The sequence below is a fragment of the Barbatula barbatula genome (genome assembly GCF_947034865.1).
Source record: "Barbatula barbatula genome assembly, chromosome: 25".
Lineage (NCBI taxonomy): Eukaryota > Metazoa > Chordata > Actinopteri > Cypriniformes > Nemacheilidae > Barbatula > Barbatula barbatula.
The window spans coordinates 15,448,951-15,474,991 of NC_136788.1; the positions used below are offsets into that span (position 1 = coordinate 15,448,951).

Sequence of the window (26,041 nt, forward strand, 5' to 3'; positions counted from 1 at the left end):
ACTCTGAGACCAGCGGAATCTCATCGGGATCCGATCACTTGGTGAGGTTTGAGCTGCGATAACCCGAAAGAGTGTGCTAGAACATTCCCAAGTTTCTGTTTCCATGGTGACAGTGGGAGTCTTGCTAAAGTCAGCTAGTCTTATGGACGTTACGGTCTGTTTCTGTCAGGTTTCTCTTAGAGTTTCTTCTCCGCAGACCTCACGGCTGCCCAGACTGCAGGGTGAGGGTCTGAAATTGGGCGTAGATGTCCTCCTGGAGCAGAACTCACTGCCCACCCACACCCCCACTGCTCGGGCTGAAGGGTCGGTGACTGGATGCTGGTCTACGGGGTCTGTCTGGCCCGGCTGGGACACTTTGAGTTTGAAGAAACCTGGGTTCTGCATCGAGAGAGAAGCTAAACTACACAAACAAGCTGCAGGTAGTCCTGAGTTCTGATAGTTTTCAGTGTTATTGTAGTTTTATATATATATTTTTATTGGCTTTTATTTACATTTACATTTAGTTATTTAGCAGAAGCTTTTATCCAAAGCGACTTACAAAGAGTTCGGGGAGCAATAAGCGATATGTCTTATAGTAGCAATAGTACAAAAGGTGCTAATACAAAGTTACAACAAAAGCTAGACCACTACCTGTTGAGAGAAGAGGGTTAGTGTATGTTTTTTTTATATTTAAAAATATTTATTTATGTGCTTTTTCCTATTTATTTGTTGATTTTTATATTGCTATTTACTTTTATTAAAACAAAATTGTTAATGATTTTATTTTCTTACATTTATTTAACTCATTCAGTGTTGCTGAATTTTACATTTTTTTAGCTTAAGTTTTCCATATAATATTAATTCCCATATTTTATTTGTTTTCAATTAACAGCATATTTCTATAATTGTTTTAATTTCGCATACACATTATACACATCACGACTTGGTGAGAGTTATCATTTTTTTTGAGTCAAGTATTGTTAGTATGCAAGCTATGTGTAGTGTGCACCCTTACCAATAAAGCATACTTAAGTAAAGTTCAGGTATATTTTACATAATATCAATGTACTAGAAGTAAACTTGTAATGAAACTTGTAACTTGTAACTTGTAAAAAGTGTAAATACAATTTAGGACTAAATTGTTTAGTTTAACAGTTTAACAACTTTTTTTTTACACAATCTAGCGTATACTCATAGTTCAATACATGTAGCTTATTTTTTGTATATAAAAGTGCACTTTGAAGCGTACTCTCCGTAAACTAAGTGATGTCGCCAACTACTGGCGTGGCATGCATAATACAGTGTTTTAGTCATTTTTGAGGGTCTGTGTAAACGCGGATTGTCTTTATAACATTGTTGTGTGTATGCAAACTTCTCAAAAACGCAAAAGAAAAACGTTTCCGTTTTTCATCGTGTAAACGTGGCCTAAAAGAAGTACACCAATAGTACACTAGTATGAATTTATAAACAATAGAATAAATTACAATATATTGTGATTGTGACTGTCTTTCACAGCGCTGAATGAAGCCACATACATCTGGGAAGGTCACCTTCCTCCTCAACACTACAAAAATCCTGTTTACTCCTGTAAGGTGTTTTTGGGAGGTGTGCCGTGGGACATCACAGAGGGTGAGCCACCAGACACACATCTGAGCAATGGATTATTCTGATTTATTCTTTTGAACACAAACAGGGTTGTGAAGGACGATCTTTGTTTATCTTTCCACAGCGAGTCTGTTGAGCACATTTAGCATGTTTGGTCCATTGAAAGTGGAGTGGCCCGGTAAAGAGAGCAAACATCCGCGCTGCCCTCCGCAAGGTATAGACAACACCTGACAATGGATCACCAGGAATCTAAAACACCACAAAATGTCATCTTTTTTATATTATATGATCTTATATTTTGTGTAGGTTACGTGTATCTGGTGTTTGAATGGGAGAAGTCCGTGAAGGCACTTTTGCAGGCCTGTACTCCTCACCGTCTGCACTCGGACGATTATCTGGAGTTTTACTACAAACTGTCCAGCAGGAGAATCCAAAGCAAAGACGTAAGAACACTCCACATACTGTGTAAACACATGGCTTTACCGACCCCTGACCTCTGACCCCCACTCACAGGTGCAGGTCATCCCTTGGGTGATCTCAGAAAGCAATTTCATCTGCTGTCCCTCCCAACGCCTCTGCCGCAATAAGACAGTGTTCGTGGGCGCTCTGCACGGCATGTTGAACGCTGAAGCTTTAGCTCACATCATGGAAGAGCTCTTCGGAGGGGTCGTGTACGCTGGCATCGACACAGACAAGCACAAATATCCCATAGGTCGGTTCATTGGTCTGGTTTTAATAAGCAGGATCAGTTTGGATTTGGTGTTCTGAGGTGTTTGTACTTCTAGGTTCTGGAAGAGTGACCTTCAGGAGCCAAAAGAGCTACTTGAAAGCTGTGACCGCCGCGTTTGTGCAGATAAAAACCTGCAAGTTTGAAAAGAAGGTACTGGAAAGCAGTATACATATATATATATATAATTATATTTATAATATATAATACAGATATTGCTATTTCTCTTCATGTTTGCTCTGAAGGTCCAGATCGACCCTTATCTGGACGACTCTGTGTGCCAAATATGCAACAGTCAACCTGGACCGTTCTTCTGTAGAGCTCAGGTTTGCTTTCACGGATAACATTAGATGTGACATAGCATTTTATAAGACTTTTTATACTTTTGGCAAATATTTGTAACTGTCTTGTATTTCTGATACGCAAAATGACTTAAAGGGATACCAAAAAATGAAGTCTGCCATCCTTAACGCACCATCAAGCACTGAATACACTTATTTGTTCTGTTTTTTTTGTGTATTTGTGAACACAAAAGAATGTGAAAAAACAAAAAGTTCTGGGGCACCATTGTCTACCATAGTAGTTTTTTACTGTGGTAGTCAATGGTGGCCCAGAACTGTTTGGTTGCACTTGTGCAATGTTCCAATGAGTATTGTTTGTGCTTAATAACATATCAAATATAAATAATTATACTGTTCCAAGTATAAACTAATATGCATTTGTATATTTGTACTGAAAGACAAGACAAAAGTGAATAAATAAATCTTGGAAAGGCACACCAATAAAAGCTAATTCTGACACCAGACATGTGGTATAAAAACAAACTCCAAACACAAGCTAATGTTTATTCATTTGAATTCACTTTCAGGCCTGTTTTAAATACTTTTGTCGCTCGTGCTGGCATTGGAGACACTCTCTGGATGTGCTGAGGAACCATCAGCCTCTTATGCGAAACCAGAAGGCTCTGAATCTCAACTAAACCCACAGAACAGTGTTTCATTAGTAAAGCGAACGCGAAGAGCCCGCATCACAGAAAGCCTGGAATTAGTTCACCGCTTTGAGAAGAGATTGTAGTGTCTGAGAAAACAAGGACGCGGTTCCCTAGAGGAAGTTCTTGCGTTGTTGCACTGCATGAGTTCTTGTTCATTTTGGCTCTATGCACCGACGGGGTTCATGGATGGTGACCCATTTGCACAGTTAACCAGACAGCCATCGCCATGGAGATGACCCCGGGGTTGTGAAGGTGGCCGGAGAGTTTGCCACCTTATTTTAAGAGTTGTGTTTTTAGATTTCGCATGCAGAGAATATTAGTTTAAAACCGTGCAGGTCTGACCCTTTGATGCAGGCAAATGCCAGTTTGTGCCTTTGGCTTTTCATTTGTTATTAGTTTTCCATTATTTAATTATATTTATTTATATTTGTTTGTTTTTTGACATTTGTAAGTAGTTTTACTTGCTTTCTACTTGCATGTTTGGTTCACACCATGGAAATATGTACCAATAGATTTATTTACATTTTTGCTGCTCCAAGTGTCTCTCCGAGTGCCATTTTTAACAGTACCATATGGTTGATGAGCATCTTGTCAAGATCACGTCAACACTGGCCGATGCTGTTGCTTAGCAACCACCCATCAGCTTTCAGCCATTAGATCAGATACGAGTAGAACTTACTTTGTCCGCTGAGATTGTGCTGTACATAGTTTTCATCAAATTGTTGTACTATAAAAACATAACACCGGGGAAATGTTTGCCGGTGGTTTTAAAAATTATTTTGAGAGGAATGAGGCTAAATTCCTCACAGTTACATTGACTTTTGTGTTTCTGTAAACAAAAAAAACTAAAGTCTCTTAATCTCAGTTGAGTAAAGATTTGTTGCTGCTCTTGTTCTTTCGCTGTGCCAAAGAGCCTTGTCTTTTTCTTGTTGCCTTTTGCAGCTGCTTTTTAGAATTTAAAAGTCTCTACCTCATTCCTCTGCAAGTGTTGCCATGGTTATTTACAAACGTGGACGTTCCAATTGGACAAAATAAAGTTGCTGAAGCATTATTTCATTGAATGTTCTGTTTATTCATAAACATACAAAACGTATATTAAAGTTGTTCACTTATATTATCTATTAGAAAATATTAGAATAGAAAACATCGAATTTTAAAATCTATAATTATCCTGGTCCTACTGTGCACATTCAATTCTGATAAATCACAATACAGAATAAAAGTTTGTGTTTACATAATATATGTCTGTACTGTGCACACTCATTTTGTATTTATAAACACAAACATGCAGTATTTAGGAAATATTAATCTAATAACTTGCATTTACCAATCATTTAAATCATATTTACTTTTTTAATCTTATATATTTGCATGTGTGTGCTTTCATAAATACAAAATGAATGTGCACAGTACACAGACATATATTATGTAAACACAAACCTTTATTCTGGCTGCGATGAATCGTTTGACAGCCCTAAAAAAATGTTTTATATTTGCACTTGTGCATAATGCAGGCAAACCTGAAAAGGAAATGTAAAGCTCTTTGGTCCTGTAGTTCGGAATCAAGTAAGAGAATCACGTGTTTCAAAAGTTGTTCATCGGGTGTACTATGTGAGTTCAGTCTGTTTAGTTTGTGGCAGGCGTAACGCAGCCACTCCTCCTACCAGCAGGAGTGCAGAGACCATCAGCAGAGGAACAGCACAGCTCGAGTCCACAAGCTGCCCGAAAACCACATTTCCCATGACTGCTGCCACTCGACCCACTCCGGTGAAAAACCCCAGAGCTGAGGAGCTAAAACAGACAAACTGTAATTAATAAAATAACATTTGAATGTGACACAAAACTTTTTCATTCAATGAGTAGTATATCCCTTTCATTTACATTACATTTACATTTAGTCATTTGGCAGACGCTTTTATCCAAAGCGACTTACAAGTAGTTTTATACAGTGTCACATTACTGCAGAGCAATCAGGGGTAAGTGCCCTTGCTCAAGGGCCCTTCAGTCATGACCTGCTGGCACTGAGATTAGAACCTGCAACCTTCTGATCACAAGCCCAACGCTCTAACCATTAGGCCACAGCTGACCCCCTTTCATCTTTGTTTATTTCCCACTAATCTTTACCGGAGTTGTGTCGGGTAGAGTTCTGTCCCGATTACATCCAGAGCATTCCAAGAGATGACAGAAACGCCACTGAACACGCAAGACACAATCAGACTCTGAGTTTTGGTCTTCACCACATAGATGACAAACACGCTCACACCGGACACCAGCAAACTGACAGCTACCAGAAAGAAAACGCACACACACACCAATATTAGATGAATGATGATCATTTCATAAAATGACAGATTTAAAAACGCCAATTCATTGAAAATGAAAGTACGCTGTACTAACAGAGCAGGATTTTTCCTCCCAATCTGTCCATGAGCAGGATAGTAAAAATGTTTCCTGGAAGGTTTGAAGCTGCGGTTATGAAACCTTCCATGTACACTACAAAAGAATATATATATATATATATTGTTATAACGCTCATCTAGTTTTTTATTTATTTGACTTGTTTGGTCTGGTTATGATGAAATGATACCAGCAGTCTTGACAGGATAGCAGCTTTCATTCACTGAGCTTTGGATTCGGGATGTGTTGGCACATGCAGACCCTCCATCTTCCACCCTCTTGAAAAGCTCCGGAAACCACATCCATAAGCCATAATACCTGAGCAGAGAGTTTACGTTAATCTTTTTACATTTTTAAAAATGGACTTTTTACCCATATTTAGAAATACTTAAACGCGAATCGCATATAAAGTTGTGTACCCAAATGATATGCAGTAAAATATTATAACCAGAGCGATGCTTCTTGAAGCCAGTGGTCCGACAAACAGCTGTTTAATGGGGTCAAGTGCCTGCAAAACATCAAGACACGTCACGAGTAAGTTATTTATTTGACATCAGATACACATTCTCTGTCCGTGAGGTCAGAGAATGTCATCACCTGCTTGAGACGGCCGGTGAAAGATCTTGAACCGACTCTGTCTTTCTCTCCATCATCTTTAGGTCTGACCACAAGCCCTGATGCCTGTTAACACACAAACTCACAACTTTATGAAGAGATACAAATAGAGGGATAGAAAGCAAACACTAGATGGCTACAGTTTTTGGGTGTACATACAGGAAACGTTTTGTTGACGAAATTGTTGTTCAGTCTAAACATTGTTTGGAAAACAGATAAAGCCTCCGTCTCACGACCAGCCTGTGGAGGAAAAACACACAACTATTAAAACCAACAAACACTCAGTCTTAATGGTGTGAGCTACACAATCCACATGAACCTGCAGGAATCAGAAGATATAACACATGTATTTATTTATTAAGACGATTTATTAGTCTTCATTTGATTAATTTCAAATTATATATAGTGTCTACTTAGACTCAAGTCTATTTAGCCTATTAAGTTCACTTGTTCCTGGTTATCGGGTGGACTCAGTTTGTACCTCCATGAGGAATTTGGGGCTTTCTGGCATGAAGAATCTGAATATAAGGGCCGATGACAAACTGGGAATCGAGCAGAGGACCACGAAAAGACGCCAACTTTGAAAGTCCAACCAGCCGAGACGAACATTCAGAGATGTTCTGGGAATGACCAACCATGCCACACCTAAACAGAGACAAAAAATGTTATTCTTGCACGTCTTTAATGTTTTTATCACTTTTGCATTGCAATATATTGTTGTTGTGTATGTTGTTGTAAAGTATTTTATGAAGGATTTACCTGCTGCTAAAATATTTCCAGCCATCCAGAAGGTGGCGAGTGCGCTGATCATCGCTCCTCTCCGTAGACACGGCTGGAATTCCGAAAAATAGGAGAAGATTACAGGAATGGATCCGCCGACCCTGAGGATGTGACAGAGATGCATTCAAGTGATGAGATTCTGTTCTGTATTCTTGTCAAACATCAGAATGTCTGTATTAGTTCAACTCTTTGGATTTGCTGTTACCCGAGTCCACTGAAGAACCGCAGGAGCAGAAAGAGCCAAAAACTAGGTGCCAAACTGGCCCCAGCCCCAAAGATGCCATTCACAGCCAGAGAAACGATCAGGATGCTTCGGCGCCCCCTGCGATCGGCCAGATATCCCCAAACATAACCCCCCACCATCATACCTACAGAAGAAATATGTTTCATTCCAAACAAAGCGCAAAACTGTTCATTATTTGAATTGTATAGCTGTTTTGTGTTATTTACTATACGTTTCTCCTCTTAAAATGAGTACTATTACAAACCTAATACTATGCATTTCAGACTGGATTTTAGGATATTCAACAGGAAAATGTGGGACCGGGATTTACTTTATCAACTGGAAAATGTTTTCTTGAGCAATTAAACGTATGATCAATCAAGACAATAACCCAGAAAAATGCTGGCGGTGAGAACTCCCATATCCGCCGAGCTGAGGTGCAGGTCACAGCGGGCGGTGGGCAACAAGAAAGACACACACAGTATCTCCACAGCATCACTGGCGTTTGCCCACCCGCAGATGCCCAACAGCACCCAGTGGAAGAGCCCGAACCCTGCAGACGGACACAAACACCAAACGCTCCATGTGAGGTGTGTGAACATCAGCAATTTGAAATACCAGAAGGTCAAATATTAACCTGTTGCGTCAACCGCCTCCTCATAGGAGAGCTTCTTCTTGCTGGTTGCCTGATCATCTAAAAACATCATCACACAAACATGCAATGACAAGTACTTTGGCACTACAGTGGTGAGGTCGTGTTATCATGTAGTGATGCCATAATATATAGGTACATCAAAGAATATGTACTATCATAGTCCTGGAAATGATCTAATGCTTAACCTCGACTTACAATACGTAATACATCAACTATTCACTCACAGTCAGAGATACATTAACCTCGTTAAAGTGAACTGAAGAGCTACGCTCTGTCACATGATCGTTAATGTATTTTACCGTCTTCTTCGTGCGCATGTGTAGACTGAAGCAGCGGTTCCGTGTCGTCGTGAGCTCTCCGTGCCATTACATTAACTTTCAGAATAACGCCAGCAAAAGTATAAACGTCATGATCGGCGATCAGCAGAACCGATGCACTTCTGTAAACAAACTCTCGTGTGGGCGTGGTCTTGTGATAACGCCAACGGTAAACCGCGCCCCTGTTGCTTATCTTTCGCATCAACGGCGTTTTTTCTTAATTGAACCGTTTAGAGTAGAGAAAACGACGCCGTGCTTTGTTTATTCTTATTCGTTTTTATCCCAAAATGTGTTTTTACAATATTGTGGGTGTGGCTTCGCTTGCGACGTCATTTCCTAAAGCGCGACAACTTGTCATTGTATGTGTTTGTATTTCCTTATTTATGTGACAAAATGTAACGCTGTTTAATTTAAACGATGCGAATGATATTATGTCGCATTTATATATTGGCACTCTTATTTTGTGGTACAAGATGTGTGTTACATTGTACCCGAGCGCTTCCGGTTAGCGAGTGTTACGTTGTATCAGCGCTTGACGTCAATCCGACCGGCAGGCGCCGCTGTTGCCCCCCGTTCTCTCTCTCCGTTTCGCGTCGATGTCGCTCTCTCGCCCCCCCCTCTCCCGCACTCCCAGCCCCTAATAAAGTTTTTCCGTGTGTGTGTGGAGCTGAAGATGGCGGCCAGCTCGGAGCGTAGTCCTCCGCCCTTCCCGGACTCAGAGGAGCCCGAGCTGCTGGAGGACAGCGACGACGGCGCGGACGCGTTCACGGGCACGGTGAGTGACGCGTTTAGATGCATTTAAAACATCATATAGCCAGCGCCGCGTAAACGCAGAACGGGGAAGACGTCAAAACACTTCACGTTATCTGATACCGTAACCCCCGGCTCGTCTTCATTCTTCGATCTTCACATCTGCCGGGGGAAGAAGACGTGTGTGCGACCGAGTTCGCTTATCGAGTTAGATCGTCATGTGAGTAGGAGTTCGGGTTCAGTCTGAGGAACGTTAGATGTGAGTTAGGCCTGCATGTGTTCAGAGACGACTGAAGTTGGACTCTTATAGTTTCAGAATACAGGCGAGGAATACGACCCAGTTGTTCCTGAATTCTCACCCTTTGGATGGATCGTAATGTAAGAACATTGATACAAAGTAACAGATACGCGACTTTCGCGTGTGTTTTGTGCGCGCTTTGCTAACCCAGAAAGCGATCCGAAGCACAGTTTGAGGATTAGGAGAGCAGATCTTTTGTCTGAAATAAATAGGCAGGTGTCCAGCTGTCAATATTTACTCAGGTATAATAATTTCAGGGTTGGAGATCAAAGTTCTGGTGCGCGTGTGACCTGGTCATGTGAGTGTCATATGCGCATCAAGGTCCTTCTGGATTCCACTTTTTGGGAAGAGTTTGCTGAGTGGGAACGTTTTTGTTTGGACGTTGGATTTGCTGTACATTAAGTTGTGATGGTGTTGTGGTTAAAGATCTAAACTGGCACCTGGAGTTGATCAGTGATCTGTCACTTGACCTTGAGCAACACACCACACCACAGGTAATCCATAGGGATTGTATGTATAATAGGCGGACAATAAATGTGTCTTATTCACTTTATACATGAGTCTTAAGAAGAAATGTCAGGGTTATGTTCGACAGGGGGGAAAAGGATACGGAGATATGTTTTGCTCAAAGAAAATGAACCGTTAGGAATGTTGTAACATTGTATTTTTGATATAGAAGTGCATTAATTTTTTCATAAAATTAGCATTGAAAACTAAATTTGTAATCTTAACATGACCATTAATATTAAATAAATAGTCGTTTTTATTACAGTAGTGAGAACATGTAAAGGAAATGTGCTTAATGCAAAACAAATATGTTATTATCCGGAGTTTCTTGTTTTATTTTTTTTAATTTGGGTAAGATTAACCAGACACATTCATGATGAGTTTGTAAACTTGCTCATAACAGTCAAAATAAAATCAGGGATAGTACTTGTTTTTCCTAACAGCTGTATAATGCTTTTGCTTCCAGTCTACATCCGAAATGGATTCTCCATCGCCTGTTGACACATCCAGAACTCCTAAAGACATCTTCAACGAGCCACCAGAAGACACCTTCAGCGACCCACTGAGCGACACTAATTCCGAACCCCACAAGAGCGTAGACACCAAGATATCTTCTCCTGTAAGCGATGAAGATATCGAGCTCTTCAGTGACCCGCTGGATGATGAAACCAATATCATCAGTCCGACCGAGGCCAAAAATCAAGTTCCGGATCTCTTGAACGAGTCTCTGAGTGAACCGCCAACGTCTGATGTCATCGTGGAAACGAGTGACATCAGCAAACCTGGCCACAAAAACGACGTTGGAGATCGTCGGAAGGATATTTTCGAAGACCTCCCGATAGATGGAAACAAAGGCGTATCCGTTAAGAAAGCAGCAAGCTCGGAGCTGTTCGAGGATGATGACGAAGATTTGTTTAAAGAATCGTTTAAGGCCGTATCGCAGAAACCCAGCGGGCCACCTGTTGATGTTTTTACCGAGGTGAAATCAGAAGGTAAGGCGCAGGGTAAAAACGCCCACGCTGATTTGTTCGTGGAGGAAGCCGTGACAGCCCCCATTGCCAAATCTTCAGCGAGCGCCGGCTCCAATACCAATGGGGTTCATTCGGAAGAGCAGGATCTCTTCACGGGTACGTCTTAAAGATTTCTTTCGACTCATTCATACATTCAATTCATGTTTCTAAATCAACCTTGTGTTTATGCATCACATGCTTAGCTAAGCGCATTTTTTGGGCATCAGTTTGAACATGCCTGAAACCCCCGGTGTCTTTTGCTTTCGCGCACAACAGAAAGATTTTATTGCCGTTGACCCTTTCACTTGCATTCATCCCTTTCCTGAGAGATGGATCATGAATTTGCCTTCTCAGCGTTGGCACAGGAAGAGGAAAAGGAATTCCTCCATGACCTTTGCCCCTGACCCAACTGTATATTGCTGATGGAACATGTTGGGCACGCTGTGTGTGTGTGCTTGTGAGTGTGTGTCGTGCGTGAATGTGTTTAAAGACGAATTCAAGTGATAAGCACTCTGTCCATACAGAAGCCACAGTGGAGTTGTCTCTGGACAGTCCTCGCAACGAGCGTAAGATGAAAGACGTTGAAAAACCGCCGGTCTCGACTCCTGCCGCCCCGGTGATGAGCGCTTCAAGTTCCAAAGCACCGTCTAAAACTCTAGAGGAGGTCAATATTCTTACACTGATTTGAGAAACTCCAAATCCAACAGTGCTTCTCTCTCTAAACATCTCAGTTTTTCTGTTTTCTTTGTCCCTTAAAGTTGGAGGAAGAGGAGAGCGAGGACAAGTTTGATCTGAACATCTCCGTCACGAATCCAGAGAAAGTCGGTAAGAGCTTCCTGTGCTTTTGACATCTGATGATTCATGAAATAGTTTTGCGTTCTGCTGTGTTTTTCGCGTATGAAATAGCATCTTGAACCCAACAGTGAGCTGAGTTTGCAGAAAGCTGTGATTATGTCATGAGGTGAAATGCTTCTCATTAAGGAACTGATACGATCGCTTGGAGCCTTGCCATGTAATATCAACTTCCTCTTTTTGTTCTCTGCCAGCTTTTTCCATTTCCTGTTCTCCTTTTTAAAGGGGTGGTTTTACTGTAGTGTCTAAAATCACCCATGGATGTGTGCTGGATAAGACACTCCACTGTAGCTGTACTTCTACCTAGGTTTACTTTTTGTTTACTATTTTTAAATGGCACATTTTGATATCACACTGACATATTTACAAGAGGCGCTGTCATCATTTATCCATCATGTTGTTTAAAACCTGTGACTCTTTCCTCCGTGGAACGCAAAAGAAGATATTATGCGAAATGTCTATGTTGTTTGGTTACCTAGGGTCTTAAATATCTTGTTTGGTGATCTGCAAAAAGAAAGAAAGAAAGTCAAACAGATTTTGAGGGTGAATAAATGATGAAAGAAATAAAATGAGTCCACACTACACAGATATGAGCCCTTAAAAGTGTGCGTTGGTTTCTAAGCAGAACCGTTTTAGGGGTCTACTCGAGTCGAAGCCACAAGATTTGTGTGAATGTGTTAAATTCGCATACAGTTGTATTTTCCTCATATGACAGTTTAGATTTGATCATATATTTTTGCGTCTTACAGGTGATGGTATGAACGCATATATGGCCTACAAAGTTTCCACACAGGTGATTGTCACAGATTTGTTTCATGTTCTGCATTATCACATGAATCAAATATGACAACGTTCTGGTTCTTTCCCAGACGACGTTAGCCATGTTCCGCAGCAAGACGTTTACAGTCCGCAGACGCTTCAGTGATTTTCTAGGATTGTACGAGAAGCTCTCAGAGAAACACTCGCAGAACGGATACATTATACCTCCACCACCAGAGAAGAGCATTCTGGGTAGGATTCCTTAAAAATGAATCGCTGCCTCAGATCTGGTTTCTATTAAGTGTCTGATTATGAATATATTGTGTGATTTGGGGGCAGGTATGACTAAAGTGAAAGTGGGGAAGGAGGATCCATCTTCAGCTGAATTTGTGGAGCGGAGGAGAGCAGCTCTCGAGAGGTTTGTCACTCAAGCTTTTGTCTCGCCAGTGGTGAGCGTATATTAAGCATAATCTGATCGGAGGAAAATATCATTTACTTACAATCAGTAGACGTCAATGGAAGGATTTCATAACCATAGTCGTGTGTGTGTGTTCAGGTATCTTCAGAGGATTGTGAATCATCCGTCTCTGCTGCAGGATCCTGATGTGAGAGAGTTTTTAGAAAAGGAGGAGGTAAGACATTGTCTGTCTGTTTGTAAAGGAAGCGATTCACTCTATTCCAATCCCTCTTTCGCTCTCTCTCTTATTTCAGTTTTATTTCAATTTAAGCATGCTTTATCGGTGTGGCATAAAACTGAACAAGTAGTGCAAATAATGTTCACACAGAAGAAATTACTTGCATGATGTATGCAGTGCAGATTTATGTAAAGTGAAATAGTTAAAGGGACAGTTCATCCTTAAATAAAGCTTGTGAACTGTTCATTTTAAGTCCCTGTGAACCTAAAAATGGCATTTCCTCTTTTTTTCATAAAACAGTGTGTGGGTCATTCTCTTTTTAAAATGTATCTTCATTGAAACCTGCAAAGGCACTTCCGCCCACTAGTGCCTATCCATCTCAAATGATGTATGTTTGACGGATTGGGCGGAGCATCCGTTTGCTCCTCCCCTTCAAATGTCTGTCTGCTCCCAGTTCCATTACAAAATGCAACGAATGCCACCGTTCTTTCTCAGTCTTTTTATAAAATGAGTTGTTCCAAGTACCACCGAATGACCGCCATAGAATAAACACTTAAATTAATAGTAGAGCTGTGAATCTTTATCTTTACACCTCTTCCACCAGTTTTAATGTGTTCTTAATAATACAAACACTTTTTTTATTAACCAGCTGTTTTCAAACTAAAGTACGTGTTTGTTTTCTATTTTTCAAGTTAGTCAGCAGTATTAGCGGACACCATACACGTTTCTGTAGTGCGCTGTCAATAGGGCTCTGTAAATAACTTGTATGGGGCATTTATTAACTATGTGGGGACCTGCAGAAAGACTACCAAATGATATTAAAGACAAACAATGTGGAAAGAATATTTAACACAGAAGATAAATAAATAAACCGTACTTATACATAAACATCGCGAGAACAGCTGTATATAAAAAAACGGCTTTTATCCAAAGCGACTTCCATAGCATTATCCTATCCTGGGATCCAACTCATGACCTTGGCATTGTTAGCACCACGCTCTTACCACTGAGCTTCAGGAAAGTAGAATCGTGTTGAATAAGCGCTTAACAGCAATAACAAAAGCTTTAAACAGCGGATCCAGTGCAGAAAAATACACAAGAAACTGCATTTGTGTACGAGTGAGGGACTCACAAGCGTCTTTCTGCTCCCGCTTTGTGTTTGAGGTGCCCGTCGCATCCACCAATGATAAATAAGATGTATTCTGTATTTATCAATCATGTTTTAGGCATTTAAAATGGTATTTATAACGCAATGCAAATTAATATATAGAGGTTTATGTTGTGTCATGTACCACCTAGGTCTCTTCAAGTTCCACTAGCGGTATGCGTATCACAGTTTGAGAACCACTGTATTAGAATAAAGAAATTATATTATAAATATCCGGTCTCTCTCTCATTTCTTTCGCTCTCCTTCCTCTCTCTCTTTGCCTTTTTCTACATAAACATTTCTGTAGTGATAAAATGGTTGTTTATAGCTCTCTTTGTGTGTGTGTGTGTGTGTGTGTGTGTGTGTGTGTGTGTGTGTTTGTGTTAGTTACCTCGTGCGGTTGGCACACAGGCCTTGAGTGGAGCCGGCTTCCTCAAAATGCTCAACAAAGCCACAGACGCTGTTAGTAAGATGACCATCAAGATGGACGAACAGGACGTGGTGAGTCCTACACACATGAACGTAATCTATGCAACACCTGCCATACGGAACACAGCAGTCATATAGATGTGTGTGATTGTGGTAGTGGTTTGATGAGAAGATCCAGGATGTAGAAAATGAAGAACAACAGTTGCGGAAGCTTCACCTGATGGTGGAATCACTCGTCAGTCACAGGAAAGGTAAGAGGACATTTGTTCTTCCACACTTGTAAAGTCATTTGTACCAACAGTGTTTTGTACCATCACTGCTCTTTAACCTGATGTGTGTTTGTGTATATTTAAGAGCTGTCGGGAAACACGGCCGTGTTTGCAAAGAGCGTGGCGATGTTGGGCAGTTCGGAGGACAACACGGCTCTGTCCCGAGCTCTCTCTCAGCTGGCGGAGGTTGAAGATCGGATCGAGCAGCTCCATCAGGACCAGGCGTCCAATGACTTCTTCACCTTCTCGGAGCTGCTGGCCGATTATATCCGACTTCTGGGAGCTGTCAGGGTAGAAACACACACATACTTTGTGCTTTTCCGAAAGTCTAGGGTTGACATTGAGAGCAAATGTAAAGATGTAAAGAAAATGGAAGTGTTTTGTTTGTGTGTTAGGGGTGTTTCGATCAGAGGATGAAATCGTGGCAGCGCTGGCAGGAGTCTCTGAACATGCTGCAGAAGAAAAGAGAGGTGGAGGCCAAATTATTGTGGGCCAACAAACCTGACAAACTCCAGCAGGCCAAGGATGAGATCACAGAGGTGACCTGCGCCTATGTCTTTGAGACTACATCATCGTCTGTCAGCTTCTGCCTGTAACTTTGTGTTTCTGTCCTGCAGTGGGAGTCAAAGGTGACTCAGTACGAGAGAGACTTCGAGAAAATGTCCGCCACCGTTCAGAAAGAAGTCATACGTTTTGATGTGAGTAATTGAGTATTTATTTTCTGAATAATTGATCTTTCTTTTTAAATATTTTTAATCTTTATAATGTCCAGGCAAGTTTTGTTTGTTTGTTATTTAGGGTTTGAACAAAAACGAATTCATAAACATCAAACTACAATTTGGATTCATATTTGTTTTGCTTTTTTTGGAACGTGAAATTACAGTTTGTCAATTTTGACACTTTCTAAGCAAATGGAGCATATTTTATTTTATCCTTTTCAAAATAACTGTCAGATGTAAAGTTGAGATTTGGTATTAGAACCGTCTTGTTCCCACGTGTTTGCTGACAGAAAGAGAAATCTCGGGATTTTAAGAGACAAATCATCAAATATCTGGAGTCTTTGCTGCTCTCACAACAACAGGTACATCAAACATTTCATCCTTATGATTTATGTTTTAAAACGTCGCATATTCTAATTCAGATTTCTCTGTTTGTTCTAGTTGATAAAATATTGGGAGGCGTTTCTGCCGGAAGCAAAAGCAATCGCGTGAAGCTTTTTCACACAAACACACACAGATGACTGAGGCCTTTTCTATATTCTTTACCTCTCGCCTTTAAACGGAAATAAAACGCACAGCAAAAGGGAAACGATCTGTCCTGACGCTCTTATGTAATTCTCACCTTTATTTTCTTATGATGATTCTTTATCGGGTGGGCTTGGGGGTTTGTGTTCATCGCCTGTATGCAAAACATTTTTTTTTCACGTGAGGATTGTTCAATGTCATTATCTCAGTCACCAAAGGGTCAACAGGGTGCAATTTCAAATCATACTCATCTGCAGTAATGTCACTGGTTTACACTAGAGGGCGATCTGCTCTCATTCACATGCACTTAAATATTTTCCTATCCGCTTTGACACACGTTTAGACCTGTCATGTAGTTGTTTTAAGGAGGAATTTCAGAGATAAATGTTGCCCTATCTGGATTTACCACACCGCGAATAGCACGTGACCAATAAAATCCATTATTATGAAGATTGAAGCTAAAGATGTTATAACGTCTCTGTCCAACAATGTAATCTGGCCAGTGGAAAGAATAATACATATATCCGCACTATGTACGTTTCTCAGAAATATTTTTTTGCAAGACCTTATAAATGTTAGTGGAAAGATGGTTGTGTCATAAATAATGTGAGATAGCCTAAATGTTTTTTCTATGGTGCATTTAATGCACTTCAAAAGAGTTTCAAAACCTCATTCCTACAGCAAGGTTTTATATCAAAACCTGAGTGTACGTTCAGATCACTTCAGTCCTGAACTTACCTTTAAGATCTGTTATCTGAAACGATGCTCCTCGCTCATGATTTCATTAGCTTTCTCCCTCTTTAAAAAACGTTTTATTTTCTTTATAATTTGTAGAAAATTGATGTGTGTCTAAAACATTTTTATTCCCTCGACTCTGGCATGTTACAATTAATAAATCTTTGCTTTTGCTACTAATAATGATAAAAACCATTTTCTACGCTGCGCTTGTTTTTTTTTACACATTTTGCTGCTGTAATGACATTACAGAGTTTTTATTAGGTTCTTTTTAGCGTTTATAATGACGCCATTGTTAGTTCAGATCATGAATGATATTTCGGGCCCTGCTGACACATCAAACAGACGTTATCAGGTTGGACTCCTGAGGTTTTTTTCGCCAGGGTTCACCTTTAGGTGCCATAATAGTCAAAAGTTTCTTTACTAGAAAGGCATGTATTTTTCCACTGTGGATGCTTCCTTTAAAGAAAACAATAAAATTAAATTACAAATATAAAGCTGTGGTGTTGTCGTCATTGCCTGAATAATAATTTATTGCCTATAAAATGTAAATGTGTTGTGTTATTAATCTGGTTAATCATTGATTCGTTTTTGTTTAATGTGCGGTTGCATGAAACACTATATAATGTCAGTTTCTGAAAGTAGCAAAGGATTTAAACACACATGCATGCAAAATGAAGGAAGTGAGTCTAAAACGCTTCTGTCTTTCAGTATTTGTTCTGTTAAACGCATCAGCTCCCATGTAATCTTTTACCAAACACTTTTCAAATATAAAATCATTAATCATTAAACGTGTAAACTTATTGAAGAGCGTGCAGTACGCATAAGAGAGGGAGAGCGGCCCCAGATAACTTCTAATGATTTGTTTTTAATATATAAGATGAAGTGCAATGATGAATCACTTGGTACAAAAACTGGAAAATAGTGATGACTTCAAAAAGTGGAAATAATGTACTGTGTTTTATATTATAATGGTTTCCATGCAAGTGAACCAAACTGGCCGAGTGATCTCACAAGAGAAATCTGAAGAGTAGTGAGAGTGTGGAACAGACTTGAGCATCAGGAATGTGTTATATCTTCAGACTGGAGTGTGTTTAGTCAGCAGTAATGCATGAATGGTCATGTGTCACACGAAATCATGTGATTCCCATTTATTCACACATTGGGATTTGGATGTACGTAGAGCTGATGTCCACTGCTGAATCAGGCTGTTTCCAAATATAACCTTACAATATAAATGATTTTTAAAGCAAGTGTTTATTCAAGAATGATTGAAACACTATTGTACAAACTTCAATATACACAAATATAATGCATTGTTATACAAAACAAAGTTTGGTTATAAAGAGCCGACACAATTTTGAACTACACTGATGTGCTACTAAATATGTTTGTTATGTGAAAATGTTTTTTAGTGCCTCGGATAATATCCAAATACTCATGTTGTAAATTAAATTCCATGAAGAGTGTGTGTGCTTACAAAATAAATAAAAATTGATCATATGATCAAGATCTGAGTTAAAGGACACTGAGCTCTCTATATTTAGCCATTAAATGCAAATTTAGAAACTCATCATCCACATTGCATTACATTTTAAGTGAGACTGACAATGTTTTGCAATTCAGGTTCCTTGTCTTAAATTTAGTCTTAGAGTTTTCCAATATAGTCTACAGAATCCTGCTGATCTCTTAACCTATGATGTAATATTAGCCAAACGTGATTTTGGGTAAGATTAGGGTTAAGAATCATTAAAGAAAAATACAAAAGCCTTTTCCATTGACTTTTAACTAGGTTTGTGTGAAAGTGTAGCAGGCCTACATGCATTGTCTTAGGGCAATACGTGGTTTTCAATAACATTGATTTAAGCGATTGGAGGATGGGAATACACACGGCAGTACTCGTGGTGCGTGTGTTTGGGGGAGGAGCTCCAGAACCACCGGGATCGGTCCACGGACACAAACAGACAGCAGTGTTTGCAGTGAGCGTGGATCTTTATGTCAGTCTGTGATCTGTGTGCATGATGATGGACCATCACTACGTGTCTCCAGTCATCGAGATCTATATTCCGTCTCTCATGAAGGAGATGGACGAGACCGGCAAATTGCGCAAAGTAAGTTTATTTGACGGTCACCGACGTGCACGAAAATTTACATTTCTGAAATCTGTGTATTTCATGATGTCATTATTCTTTATAATTTCATTTTCCTATATCTGTAATTATATATATATATATATATCCATCCCTATTCGGTTTGTTCTAAAACTTTCTGTAAATGCACTCAGACATAAAATTGTTGAATTAAAACGGCTCCCTTATATGATGACAGTTGCGTCTAAATATTTTAAAATATTATACTATGTTCTGCTGTCTTGCACACATGCAAAACTAGTCGTTTTGTATTCGCTTACAACGTGAAGTTTCTCCATCGCTTTCCGGCGTTTCGTATCGTTTTCAAGTCATCGAAACGAGGAGTGCGCATGCGCTGTTTTTAAAACGTCGCGTTTATAAAACGTGTGTAAAAGTTTATTTAACAATTTAAAACGGTTAAAAACACGTGTTGGGAAGACATTGCATTGTTCAAACGTGTCAAAAGGTCGTAAAATTGGAACCCCGCGATATTTAACCGGCTGCTTCTGATTGGTTCATACACCGTTTTAATAAGCTATCCATCTTAAAATCAACTGTAGGGGCAATCGCATCAAACTCTTTGTAAATTCCTAAAAATAAAATAAGTTTTAATCTTCTATAGTATATTGAATATTTTGTATTACGTGAACAGGGGGCATTTTTCGCACTCAAGGGGGTAAGTTGTCACAAAAGCCCTTATTATTTTAATTTGAAAGACAACTTTTGTTTGAAACCAACACCTCATCGTGACTGAGGCCCTTGACAACTGTGACAACTTCTTGTCTCAAAAATCCACAAAACCGATAAACCACGAACTGACCCTAGACAGTCATCATCACTTAAAGTAAAGACTAGAGTAAGAATATGACAGGACATGTTTGGTGTGTTTGCCTTTAACTATCAGACACAGTCTGTGGGAATCATCTAGTGTTTTCATGGAATTGTAATAGTGTTGTCAAGATACATCATTTTATGGCATATGTCCACAGTGCCGTCTGATCCTGATCGGGTCTTTTGTCCCAAGACTCTTTTTAGATAGTAGAACCAGTGTGTGGTGTGGAATCTAAACCAGTTCTGTAGGACAGTCCAGCTGCGGGCAGAACCGTCCCAGCCAAGAGGAACGAAAAGAGAGTCACTGTGTTTTTGGAAAACGCAAACCAAGACCACATCGGTGTGTGTTTGTGTGTCTTTTGGTTAAAACAAGCTTGTTTATTAGATCAAAGTTCAAAATGACTCTAGATGTTTAGTTAAAAGTTTAATATTTAAAGTGACGTGTGTTTGTGTGTGTGTGTTTGTGTGTGTGTAAGATGCTAAAAGTAGAATCACGGCTGAATCACAAGCAACATGCTGATGTCAGTCAAAGCTGTAAGCCCATACACGCACGCACACCTGTTACACACACATTCTATTTAAACAAGTAGGTCATAACGTTTGCTATATACAGTATATATATATATGTATGTTTGATATTGTTTGAGCTTCCTTGAGGTTCTAGAATTGACAGTCAGTTATTTACAGCTCTAGAACATAAACCGAATGGAAGTTCAGAGGTCAGAGAGAAAGAGCTGAATGGAAGGATTTGTGTTCATCGTGGTGAAAATATCCATCAACAATGAAAGCTCTATAAGATAGAGAGACTTGAGTTTAAATCGAGTCCTCATGATCTTCAAAACACAGTAGAACACAATCCGGCCCTGCTGACCGCTGTCATAAACAGATGTGTGTCCTCGGCATGCTTAACCAGGAGCTCACCCAGGAATGTGCTCCACCCACTAACTCACTTTACCCTTACAAAGACTTACAAAAACCCCTTGTCTGTATCCTAGAATTTATCAGGTAATTGTGTGGAATCTATCAAATTGAATTGATTTAGAATGATAAAATCTAAGATGCATTATTAAGTTCGAAATGATAAGTTGCATTTGGCAGACGCTCATTTCTAAAAGAACCTATGAAGGCCTGTGTTTCCTCGGAATCAAACCCACAATCTTCCATGAAGGTTGTTTTTTGTACGTTTTAGTTTTGACCGTTGCGCTACCGGGAACAGTTTGTTCCTCTAAACTAAACCGTACGCGTTTTTGTTGTTATGTTAAATTTTTGCAGAGTCGGTTCATACCAATGTGAAGAGATCTTTGAACACAGACTTGTCAAAACACGCTTGAGAAACAATCATTTTTATTTTCCTCTCGCTCTCTACCTCTCTCCGATGAAGCAAGAAAGCTGTGTGAGGTATTCTCTCCTTCAGAAGCGAAAGGGTGAGCTCGCAGCGGGAAATGTTTAGTGGAACTGAATGTTCTCCGTTCTTTTGTTATGTGTGGAAAACGGGAAGCTGTGAATTCTCACATCGTCTCACAGTGTGACCCAAACACCCCCCCCCCCACCACCACATCAAGGTTGTGTTAAGAATGTTGTACTAGTGTATTCTTTACTGTATACTATACACACTAAATACAATCAAAACGTTGTGCAACAATAAACATTTTAAATGGCTGCAAGCTACATTGTTGTCACGTGACCTCATTCTCTGCACGTTTAACTCAAAAACTAATGTCTTTTCTAAAATAAACATAGTTACGTAGCATTTTGTATCCAGTTTTATATAAAAACATGCAAACTTATTGCAGTCCCGAATAATTACAAACCATGAAATAAGTTTGAAATGTCGGACACTTTGGTTATTTTGTCAAATGTTCAGTCCACATGAACTTGAAGTATGGGCTCATTTACAGTGATGGAGGGTGTATATGCGACCTTGATATTTCTTTGTACTTGTGACAATAGAAACCTGTGAGTTTTGAAAAGGTCCCCTGTGTGTTACTCAAAGCTCAAGTAGGGTGTGATTTTACCTGAATTACTGCCACACCTGTCTTGTGTACTTATTATTCCTGTGTAAACTCAGAGGGCTTGTGTTAATACACAAGGCAAAATGATACAGTTATTACAGTAAAATGTACATTTAATGTAGTCATTTAAGATATGAATTTAACCCACGTGACCACTCTTTTGATTGCTGAGTGATTGAGGATGGAAAAAAAAATATGAATTTGATTACTTGTGAAGGATTTTTGTTTCAATTTTGTGACTACATTAGACCTCTAGAGGACACAGTGGGGAAATAGATTTTACAGTAAAGACGAGGCCGTCCGCTGGCGCCCCCTGCTGGCTATTAATAGCCACCACAGACGCACCGTGCTCATGGCATAGAGATGGTTTAGTTATATTTAAGAAGATCTGTCTGACTGTTTTATTACATGTATTATGCTATTTTTAGCTCTTCAGGTTGGAGGTTCTTTTCAATGGAAGGAAACACTTTGTTTTACGACGATACAGCGAGTTTCAGAAGCTTCACAGGAAGCTGAAAAAGATTTTGCGAGCTCCTGATTTTCCAAGTAAGAGAAACCAGCACCTGAGAACCAAACCTCTGGAGCAAAGACAAAAGGAATTAGAGGACTACATCCAGGTAAGGGCTGTTTATACATGCTCCGCCCACATCTGCAAAATCCCCTCCCATAGTGTTTTTTGCATCTAGAAACATTTAAAATAGAACCAAACTACATTCAATAGATTTCAAGAAGTACAGGTTTATAACTGTTCTCTTGCAAAAATATACAAAATATGTTTTTGTCATCTTTCACGCTGAGGTTTCTCCATTGGTTGTGAATTGCAGGTGATACTGTATCAGAACGAAATTGTTCCTCAAGAACTCTTGGACTTCCTGCAAGTCAAACATTTCCATGCGGCCAGCAAGAACTGCAGCTCAGAGTTTGTATTTGCCTTTAAAGTTTTCCTGGAGTTTGTTGTGTATAAATGTGCAGGTCTATTAGATGAAATACGCTTATTAATGTCCTCATTTTCATTTTTAGTGAGAATCTGTCAGATGACTCTCTAGAACAAGATTACAGGTATGACCTATAAATCACACCTGAGAAATAATCGGCCTATTTAACATTTGTTGAAATTCAGTCTGCTATAAGATATCATTTGGAAAGCTCAACTGCATCAAGAAAGCAACTGTGATCTTGATATCTCCCTATAGGTTTCAGATATTTCATCAGCGAGTAGTCGGGTTCTCGGCCGACCCTTACCAGCTTGAATCCAGCTCAGGTAATTCTAAAATATTTTCTCATTACCAAAATCACTTCTTAAATTCAAGGCAATATGAAACTTTTACATTCTGCGCCATCCTCTTCCAGATCTTCCTGATATTGTAGTGGCGGGGGTCATGGAAGGTTTTTACCCCAGAGATGTCAAAGTGAGTTTCAAAAAGAATTGCAATAAACCCAGTATTCCTGCAAGTGTGACCTGTGCACCGGAGCTGCCTGGCCATCCCAGAATTCCCACCATTACCATCAGCAGAAGCAACATTAGCTCGCTGCCAGTGTCACAGAGAATATCAGCTTAGACAGTTCAGTGTTAACAAATGAGGTTTATATCGGTGTGGAACTGAAGCGGTCAGCTTAGAATGTTACATTTGATGTTTATTTGTTTTCTTGGAAAAAATCTCTCCAAAACTGTAAAGAAAAATGTGCAGAAATGTTTCACCTGAAGTATTTAAAATATTTTGCACAAAATTAAACATCCATCACAACCTAACATTTGTATTTGTAAACTATTCATCATGGCAATGTTTGCTGTACTTAATTATACGGATTTAATAAAAAAGGACATGCGGTTTTTCATTGCTGTATTGAATTGAGTATTTTTACATGGAAAGGAGATTTACAGCATTCTTTAAAACAAAGACTACAACATTTTGATTGTCTCTGTACATAAATGACACAAAATCATTTTTAAGAAAACCTGGATCCTTTATTAAACATTTGTTCACAAAAGCAGGTTAAAGTGGGTCAGAAATTTGACCGTGTGGAATGCCTGTATGGTCTGGACCCAGGATGAGCCGCTCTGCGGACCAGGACTGGTGTGTGATGGTCCCACGAAGAGACGGAGCTTCACTGAGCTCACACACATACACACATTAACTCCACTAGCACACTAGTGGCCCAAAATGAATTGAAATCCCCTTATACCCCAAAGTCCTGTTGTGCCCCAAACTTAATTTACTCTTTAGCTACTGCGAAAGGCTTTTCCACATCGATCTTGCCGCAGTCATGGACTGTGACGTCTTTGAGAGGTTTATCTCGTCCGTCTGTCTTTGTGCCCTCAATCTTTCGGACTACATCCTGTAAAACAGCAAGGAAATGCAACAAGATTTAAACGTTAGATCCTACCAGATCTTGCACTAATACTCCTTAGGCCAAGTAAGAAAGAACAGATATTATCCGAGTCAAGTTGCTCACCATGCCCTCCAGGATTTTGCCAAAGACGACATGTTTTCCGTCCAACCATGGTGTCTGGACGGTGGTGATGAAGAATTGTGAGCCGTTAGTGTCTTTACCAGCGTTGGCCATGCTGAGCCAGCCTGGACCGTAATGCTTCAGCTTGAAGTTCTCATCGGGAAAACGGTCGCCATAGATGCTCTTGCCTAAATGAAGACATGCCAGTTTTGTCACGAGTCATAGGAACACGGGATGAATCTCCAAATTACTATAATCGTGTCAAAAACTATTCGTGAAGATGGGTATATTAAGACTCGGCACCTCCGGTTCCATCTCCTCTGGTGAAATCTCCTCCCTGGATCATGAAGTCTTTGATCACTCTGTGGAACTTGCTGCCTTTATAACCGAATCCTTTCTAAGAAATCAGAGTTGCATTGGATGAAGCCACCGATACAACGCTGTTAGAAAGCACGAACGACCAGTGACCTCACCTCTCCTGTGGCCAGCTGGACGAAGTTTTCCGTTGTTTTGGGAACGGACTTTCCAAAGAGTCCGATCACAATACGCCCCGCATCCTCATCTCCGATCCGCATATCAAAGTAAACCTGAGGGGGGAAAAAAACAGCATCCACGCATGACATCGGAACCAGAACACGAGCGTTGCGTAATGGCGCACGAACCAGCACACAATGACGCCATTTAAATCCTTTCAGATCATTCAAAACCCAAATACGCCAAAATTTGTTTACAAAACGGAGGAAATAAATGAAACATCTAGTATTATTGGTAGAAAGCCGGTTTTTCTTCCCATTTTTTCCTGCACAGGATCAATGGGTGCGCGCAAAAGAACAAATACAATCGCACACGGAAGCAATAACAAACAGTCTTCAGGAATTAAATACAAAGTGTGAAAGCAATTTCCTACAACACGTCACCGCTACACCGTTACAAAGGCCAGATGCAACAATGTTGCGGTAAGCATGGCATTGCGCAGCCGTGCGGCGTCTCCGTACCTTTGCCGTTACTTTCGGCCCCTTTTTCTTTTCATCCGCCTCCGATCCGCTCGGAAAGAGCAGGAAAACCACCGAGCCAACGATTAATGTGACTGCCACCCAAAACTTCATCCTTCTCTCGCAGATCCGCACCATGAACAACCCGAAAAAAACTGAGTGTGTGGCACTGACTGAATATCACGGCTTCCGGGGAGGAGATTAAAGCTGCGCCTGGGCTTCAGATCAGAGCCCCAGACCTGATCCGGGATCAGCTGCGGCAGTTAATGTCTGCTCTGAGAGGAATGTTCGCTGGTCTGTGAACGGAGGCGGGGAGCTCTGGGTTGCGTCGGGACCCTTTGGACGCTGATTGGGTAAATTGCTTGTCAGTCATGAATGGAACAGCCAATCAGAATTTGAAACGCGTAAAGAATGAACTGAGCCACAGCGGCGACGCATCTGCGTTAAAGGGACAGGACGATATATGTTTGATATCGTGAAGACGGTATCATCCAGATTGTAAAAAACCGCAATATACAGGCGAACGCTAAAATGTTCTTCTTCACACAATATGGATAAAAGCGAGTTTTTTTGGCACTCTCTGTGCGTTTATTGGCCTACATAGAGACAAATGCTCTCTTGTAAGTTTCTTTGGGTAAAATTGAAAAGCTACATGAATAATTATTCATGTTAATCAGCTTGATTTATGAAAGGAAAATGTAG

The 26,041-nt window shown here is 40.1% G+C and overlaps 5 protein-coding genes across 11 annotated transcripts in view; 3 read left to right on the forward strand and 2 right to left on the reverse strand.

Annotated features, from left to right (window-relative positions):
• The window catches only part of cpeb1a (cytoplasmic polyadenylation element binding protein 1a), a 5,992-nt gene extending 1,614 nt beyond the window's left edge, over nucleotides 1–4,378 (forward strand). Inside the window, exons 3-11 of one of the 4 annotated variants that reach the window (XM_079449654.1) lie at nucleotides 1–41; nucleotides 197–419; nucleotides 1,495–1,608; nucleotides 1,709–1,798; nucleotides 1,891–2,027; nucleotides 2,098–2,296; nucleotides 2,370–2,464; nucleotides 2,557–2,637; nucleotides 3,180–4,361. The exon at nucleotides 1–41 is cut by the window's left edge and continues 174 nt beyond it. In XM_079449654.1, the coding sequence (XP_079305780.1) occupies nucleotides 1–41; nucleotides 197–419; nucleotides 1,495–1,608; nucleotides 1,709–1,798; nucleotides 1,891–2,027; nucleotides 2,098–2,296; nucleotides 2,370–2,464; nucleotides 2,557–2,637; nucleotides 3,180–3,290 (1,091 nt within the window). In that variant the 3' untranslated portion in view covers nucleotides 3,291–4,361. Of the gene's footprint in view, nucleotides 42–169; nucleotides 420–1,494; nucleotides 1,609–1,708; nucleotides 1,799–1,890; nucleotides 2,028–2,097; nucleotides 2,297–2,369; nucleotides 2,465–2,556; nucleotides 2,638–3,179 lie in introns of all 4 variants that reach the window. The other 3 variants (XM_079449653.1, XM_079449655.1, XM_079449656.1) reach the window with 3 other exon arrangements.
• Nucleotides 4,356–8,782, reverse strand: sv2 (synaptic vesicle glycoprotein 2). Of its 2 annotated transcripts, XR_013786254.1 has the most exons (14): nucleotides 8,272–8,491; nucleotides 7,955–8,011; nucleotides 7,709–7,870; nucleotides 7,300–7,462; nucleotides 7,074–7,195; nucleotides 6,796–6,959; nucleotides 6,474–6,554; nucleotides 6,297–6,380; nucleotides 6,119–6,207; nucleotides 5,890–6,017; nucleotides 5,700–5,795; nucleotides 5,427–5,586; nucleotides 4,802–5,093; nucleotides 4,357–4,552 (listed from the first exon to the last, which is right to left on the reverse strand). XR_013786254.1 is itself a non-coding variant. In XM_079449652.1 (13 exons), exons 1-13 carry the CDS (start codon nucleotides 8,489–8,491, stop codon nucleotides 4,910–4,912), a joined length of 1,710 nt encoding a protein of 569 aa, XP_079305778.1. In that variant the 5' UTR covers nucleotides 8,492–8,782; the 3' UTR covers nucleotides 4,356–4,909. The 2 variants fall into 2 exon arrangements, 1 of the variants encoding a protein (XP_079305778.1); XM_079449652.1 differs by having other exon boundaries at nucleotides 4,356–5,093; nucleotides 8,272–8,782.
• Nucleotides 8,273–17,421, forward strand: snx1a (sorting nexin 1a). Of its 2 annotated transcripts, XM_079449651.1 has the most exons (17): nucleotides 9,056–9,259; nucleotides 9,350–9,417; nucleotides 9,595–9,831; nucleotides 10,311–10,971; nucleotides 11,379–11,518; nucleotides 11,613–11,679; nucleotides 12,456–12,499; nucleotides 12,576–12,717; nucleotides 12,805–12,883; nucleotides 13,022–13,097; nucleotides 14,635–14,748; nucleotides 14,834–14,927; nucleotides 15,031–15,236; nucleotides 15,341–15,484; nucleotides 15,563–15,643; nucleotides 15,955–16,026; nucleotides 16,106–17,421. In XM_079449651.1, exons 4-17 carry the CDS (start codon nucleotides 10,323–10,325, stop codon nucleotides 16,154–16,156), a joined length of 1,959 nt encoding a protein of 652 aa, XP_079305777.1. In that variant the 5' UTR covers nucleotides 9,056–9,259; nucleotides 9,350–9,417; nucleotides 9,595–9,831; nucleotides 10,311–10,322; the 3' UTR covers nucleotides 16,157–17,421. The 2 variants fall into 2 exon arrangements, with proteins under 2 accessions (XP_079305776.1, XP_079305777.1); XM_079449650.1 differs by lacking the exons at nucleotides 9,350–9,417; nucleotides 9,595–9,831 and having other exon boundaries at nucleotides 8,273–9,064.
• A 1,390-nt stretch (nucleotides 17,422–18,811) lies between these two features.
• Nucleotides 18,812–23,732, forward strand: snx22 (sorting nexin 22). 2 transcript variants are annotated; one of them, XM_079449956.1, is made up of 8 exons: nucleotides 18,894–19,035; nucleotides 20,078–20,224; nucleotides 20,361–20,418; nucleotides 22,325–22,513; nucleotides 22,721–22,815; nucleotides 22,917–22,955; nucleotides 23,090–23,157; nucleotides 23,247–23,732. In XM_079449956.1, the coding sequence occupies exons 3-8, from the start codon at nucleotides 20,398–20,400 to the stop codon at nucleotides 23,453–23,455; spliced, it is 621 nt and encodes a 206-aa protein (XP_079306082.1). In that variant the 5' UTR covers nucleotides 18,894–19,035; nucleotides 20,078–20,224; nucleotides 20,361–20,397; the 3' UTR covers nucleotides 23,456–23,732. The 2 variants fall into 2 exon arrangements, with proteins under 2 accessions (XP_079306081.1, XP_079306082.1); XM_079449955.1 differs by lacking the exons at nucleotides 20,078–20,224; nucleotides 20,361–20,418 and having other exon boundaries at nucleotides 18,812–19,035.
• On the reverse strand, nucleotides 23,720–25,637 carry ppib (peptidylprolyl isomerase B (cyclophilin B)). Its single transcript, XM_079449958.1, has 5 exons — nucleotides 25,343–25,637; nucleotides 24,821–24,934; nucleotides 24,651–24,744; nucleotides 24,351–24,535; nucleotides 23,720–24,233 (listed from the first exon to the last, which is right to left on the reverse strand). Exons 1-5 carry the CDS (start codon nucleotides 25,475–25,477, stop codon nucleotides 24,111–24,113), a joined length of 651 nt encoding a protein of 216 aa, XP_079306084.1. The 5' UTR covers nucleotides 25,478–25,637; the 3' UTR covers nucleotides 23,720–24,110.
• Nucleotides 25,638–26,041: the final 404 nt, after the last annotated feature.

Bases quoted from the DNA above. Each gene is read 5' to 3' on its own strand.
- sv2 (XM_079449652.1), bottom strand. From the start codon at position 8,491: ATGCGAAAGATAAGCAACAGGGGCGCGGTTTACCGTTGGCGTTATCAC. The intron at 6,960-7,073 runs GTAAATCCTTCA...GTCTCTGTTTAG, and splicing joins TGGAAATATTTTAGCAGCAG to GTGTGGCATGGTTGGTCATT. The intron at 5,587-5,699 runs GTTAGTACAGCG...TCTTTCTGGTAG, and splicing joins GGGAGGAAAAATCCTGCTCT to CTGTCAGTTTGCTGGTGTCC.
- snx1a (XM_079449650.1), top strand. From the start codon at position 8,963: ATGGCGGCCAGCTCGGAGCGTAGTCCTCCGCCCTTCCCGGACTCAGAG. The intron at 12,884-13,021 runs GTTTGTCACTCA...GTGTGTGTTCAG, and splicing joins AGGAGAGCAGCTCTCGAGAG to GTATCTTCAGAGGATTGTGA. The intron at 14,749-14,833 runs GTGAGTCCTACA...TGATTGTGGTAG, and splicing joins AGATGGACGAACAGGACGTG to TGGTTTGATGAGAAGATCCA.
- snx22 (XM_079449955.1), top strand. From the start codon at position 18,943: ATGATGATGGACCATCACTACGTGTCTCCAGTCATCGAGATCTATATT. The intron at 19,036-22,324 runs GTAAGTTTATTT...TGCTATTTTTAG, and splicing joins AGACCGGCAAATTGCGCAAA to CTCTTCAGGTTGGAGGTTCT. The intron at 22,514-22,720 runs GTAAGGGCTGTT...TGTGAATTGCAG, and splicing joins AATTAGAGGACTACATCCAG to GTGATACTGTATCAGAACGA.
- ppib (XM_079449958.1), bottom strand. From the start codon at position 25,477: ATGGTGCGGATCTGCGAGAGAAGGATGAAGTTTTGGGTGGCAGTCACA. The intron at 24,745-24,820 runs GTGAGGTCACTG...CTGATTTCTTAG, and splicing joins TCCAGCTGGCCACAGGAGAG to AAAGGATTCGGTTATAAAGG. The intron at 24,536-24,650 runs GTGCCGAGTCTT...GTCTTCATTTAG, and splicing joins CAGAGGAGATGGAACCGGAG to GCAAGAGCATCTATGGCGAC.